Source organism: Papaver somniferum, chromosome 5, assembly GCF_003573695.1.
Source record: "Papaver somniferum cultivar HN1 chromosome 5, ASM357369v1, whole genome shotgun sequence".
Classification (NCBI taxonomy): Eukaryota; Viridiplantae; Streptophyta; class Magnoliopsida; order Ranunculales; family Papaveraceae; genus Papaver; species Papaver somniferum.
In genome coordinates, this window is record NC_039362.1 from 20051820 (window position 1) to 20055932 (window position 4113).

Sequence of the window (4113 nt, forward strand, 5' to 3'; positions counted from 1 at the left end):
ACTAAACTCAGTAGTTTTTAAAATTTGTATTTTTTACTTTTAATGCAAAAAACATACCCGGGGCATTGCGCAGGTGAAAAACTAGTAATAAATGCAAATGTACAGGAAGATCAAAGAATTTGGAATATTGACGACCCACCGCATGATGCATCCAAGACGATGGGAAGTGATATCAAACCAAACTAGCCACAAATGGTCCAATACATTATCTATTTGTTAAGCCCATTTTTTCCCTCCTTTTTTCACATGCGCATGTTTCATCCACTTAATTCAAATTCAGAAAGTTGTCAGCATCTGAATCTCTATCCTTTTCGTTGTATTGGGATACCGCCTTTAATTTATTTTGATTGTACATTCGGTTGCCAACTTGTACGATATCATAGTTGACACTTGACATAAAACGATCAAGCTGAGCCAACCATTGCTTATGCCTTTTTTTTTAATAGCTAGGACAGGTTGCAGCAGCTTTGAATAAGGTTTTGTTGGGTTCACATAAGAACCATGATATCCTGTTTTTATTTTAGTGAACCCTTGGCCAAATTACTAAGATAATCAAGTACAGGAGGGATACGTATAGCTAGCATAGTTTTAATTATACATTCATGAGTTGGTAATAGACGTACATGGATTAATGGATGGATTTCCTTTTGTCAGTCTGACTATTACATTAACATTAAGGGATAGTAAAAGGAAATTAAGATTAAACTATAGAGACAAGAATGTAAACCCTAGTAGATCCTTAATTAATTATACATAAGATAGCAGATGGGAAGGACTACTGTGGAAATCAACCCATATTTTGTCATGACAAACCAGACATGCATTTCACATATAGGTAGTTGAATCACACTTCAACAACGTTTTGGGGCTGGTAGAGTACTGCTCCGCGAATGCTCTTTTCTTTAGCTAGTTGTTCTTGAACATCTTCGATATTACCATTGCTGATAGTAATAATCTGTACGTCGGGAAGAATCTCCTTCAGCTTAGCAACATTGAGGAGAGTAGCAGCATTAGAAGCATTGATAGTACTGATCTCGACTACGTTGTTAACCTCATCTTCGACGATTTTTGGCTGCTTCCTTCCCCTGTATATTGCGTACAGTATCATCTGACTTATTCCAAAAATGAACCCCAGAATGTTCGGTAGCTGAACAGAATAACAACACAACACACTAGTTAGATCTACCTTAACCAGATAACACTTGTGCTGAAACTGCTGTTAAATCTAATGAAACATTTTTCGCTCTAAATCACCGATTTACTTACAGCAATGTACATGTCGTGGAGTAGGAAGCCGTAAGAGAACCACACAACGGCGCTCACTGTGAGGAAAAGCGATAGGTAGAACGGCATAAATTCGACACTCTTTGTCTTGATAACTTTTTTCTGTAAGAATAAATGAGGATAGATGTCAGCTCGCGTTAGTTAAAAATCAAAACCCATTAGGCCAAATGGAATATATACTTGATGGTACTCTATAACTACTGAAGATAATGATAGGATCTTAAACCTTACCATGATACTTAAAGGAGCCGCAAAGACACACACAGAGAAGGCAACACAAACCCATCCCAGAACCTTGATACGGTTTGGTCCCTTTGTCAGTAAGAGAGTGAGAAGAAGAATCAGACAGAATACACCCAAATTCAAGAACAGCAGAAGCTTAGCTGTCTGGACCTGCAAACAATGCCATCATCACTTTATAAGTACTCTCTCCGGACGTGCTTTACGTGTGAAAGAATTATCCAGGAACATTTAAGTTAATCAGTTATCCGTACCCTAGCCTTCCTTGCTGCATATGCCATGTACATGGCGATGTAGATAGTCTCGATGACACATCCAACCGAGTTAATGGTGATGAGAAAAGTTGCATCAGTTTTGATGAATGCATAGTATATCCACAACATTGAACTGAATAGTGCAACCACATATGGTACAGATTGGTACCCTTCTGCTGTTTTTTTCTTGTAAATTCTGTAAAATGTTGGTCTGCAATAAGGAGAAATATATATGGTTAATTAATCGCTATCAAACTGGTCTTGAAATCTTGATCAAAAAACAATTTCCTAATAATCATGAAGCAAGAACTTACACTGGAGCAAGGTACGTCATTAGTGAGATGAAGTTACCTAAAACATCAATAAAAATTTCTGTTAGCATGGATGACATTTATAAAAATGATTACTGATAACGGCCAATTCGAGTCGTTACATAACATATTTTTAAGGTAATAAGGAAGTGGTGCGTTAATGATGGCAGACGAACGTAGTAGTACGTGTTCAAGTGATGAAGGCGACGTACTACAAACCCATTTTCTTGTAGGTATACTTGCTTATAGTTAAGCATATATACCAACCTAATTAACACATTCGATGTTTCAGAAAAGAATAGTAGATGCATCACAAGTAAGGTGCATTTTGGAAGAAAATATCTCATTTTCATGTGCACAAAAAAAAGTTCACAAAAAAGAAAAAAGAATCAAAGATAGTTAAAGCATACAATCTGTGCACCATGTCATCAAAGTCTTGCTTACCTGATTTATGCAACATGTTAGAACCCAAAACAAAATTTATGCCAAAAAATTAAAGATAAACCATTTTACCCCATTGAGAAAATGAATGGTCCCGAAAATCGAACTTAAAGGTTGTATGGAAAAATATAGAAACTATGCATGAAGCTGATCTGTTTAGGTGACATATCTTGCACCTCACCTGTACAAAAACATTAAAAAGAAATTTGATGCTATGAAGAAAGATGAGTGGTGAACTTTCTAATTTGGGGTAGCACTCTCTTTACCGATTGAAATGCAGAAACCTAGCTAAACTTGAATTAGCTCTCTTTGACAAAATAATAATGAATATGATGAAAAACTTAGTTTCATTTTTTGATGAAAAACCTAGCTTGTGCAAAGAAAAACCTAGCTAGCTAGTCGGAATTTTCACTTTGCAACAAAAAAAAAAGAAAGAAATAGCGTGTCCAGATCAAAGACATTCTTCCATCGGTTTTCTTTTTTGTAAGAACATGATCAGCATTTGTACCAAACTACAGAAATGGGACAGTTCTTAATCCTACTTATGAATTTTTTGGTATCAAAAATTCGAAACCGAATAGAGCTAGCAATAGAAAATCATCAAAAACACACGTTAAAAAAATGAAAAAAAAAAGAAGATCAGAATTACTAATGAACAACAAATAGAGAAAAACAAAGAGAGATTAGTGATATGAATGTTCATAATCAATACCTAAGAGTCCAAAGATAAGAACCAATGGTCTTTGAACACCGAACAACCCCATATCTTCACTGAGAGAGGAATTAAGATGAAGAAATGGAAACTATATAGCTAGCTCTAGCACTAAACTGATCTCAAAGTACTAAAACCAGCTATATTGATCAAGAGAAAACACAGGGTTTGCCTATCCTTCTCTCACAAGGTGTTGTTGTTGTTGGTTATGAAGTTGCATGTAGAAATGATGAGAATAAATAGAGCTTCAAAAAGAGCAAGTTACATGAACGGGGTGTACATTTTAGTGGGTGCACACATATCACTCCACTATCATGCATGCATGGAGATGGAATCATCTCCGTAATGTGTGGTGAGGATTGTTTTGGCGTGGATACTTTGTTTATCAACAGATGTGATTTCTTGCCTTAGAATCATTTTTTTATTTTATTTTCCATCTATCTGAACTCTTTTTACGTTATACTCTCATTGAGTCATTCACGTGACCCTTCCTTAACCGATTTTTGTAGCCGTTTCTCTCTCGCCATAACACACACTCATATCCTCCAACATACACGCACACTCTCACTTAGAGGTGGCAACGGCCAATGAGTAGGGCTAGGATCCATTCTAGGCGGACTCGACGGGTGGCGGATCGTTCTCCGCAAGCTCGAAACCGCCTGATGGGGCATTTTCCCCTGACTATGCGCTGTAGGATGGTTTTCACCCCTCCATAATACCGTTATTGTCATTCCGTACACATACTAGTAGGCAAGCTGACTTTAGTCAAATTCATGCATTGTGAAGCAAAGTACACATTGCGGATTAGGACTTCTCAGACATGACAAACCCTGAAGGCGATCAGCGAGTGGAATGGTCGGCTAATAAGGTT

The 4113-nt window shown here is 37.0% G+C and overlaps 1 protein-coding gene across 1 annotated transcript; it reads right to left on the minus strand.

Moving 5' to 3' along the window:
- Window positions 1–708: 708 nt before the first annotated feature.
- Window positions 709–3458, minus strand: LOC113277311 (bidirectional sugar transporter SWEET14-like). Its single transcript, XM_026526437.1, has 6 exons — window positions 3243–3458; window positions 2093–2129; window positions 1779–1989; window positions 1516–1677; window positions 1267–1386; window positions 709–1147 (listed from the first exon to the last, which is right to left on the minus strand). Exons 1-6 carry the CDS (start codon window positions 3292–3294, stop codon window positions 845–847), a joined length of 885 nt encoding a protein of 294 aa, XP_026382222.1. The 5' UTR covers window positions 3295–3458; the 3' UTR covers window positions 709–844.
- Between the last annotated feature and the right edge of the window lie 655 nt (window positions 3459–4113).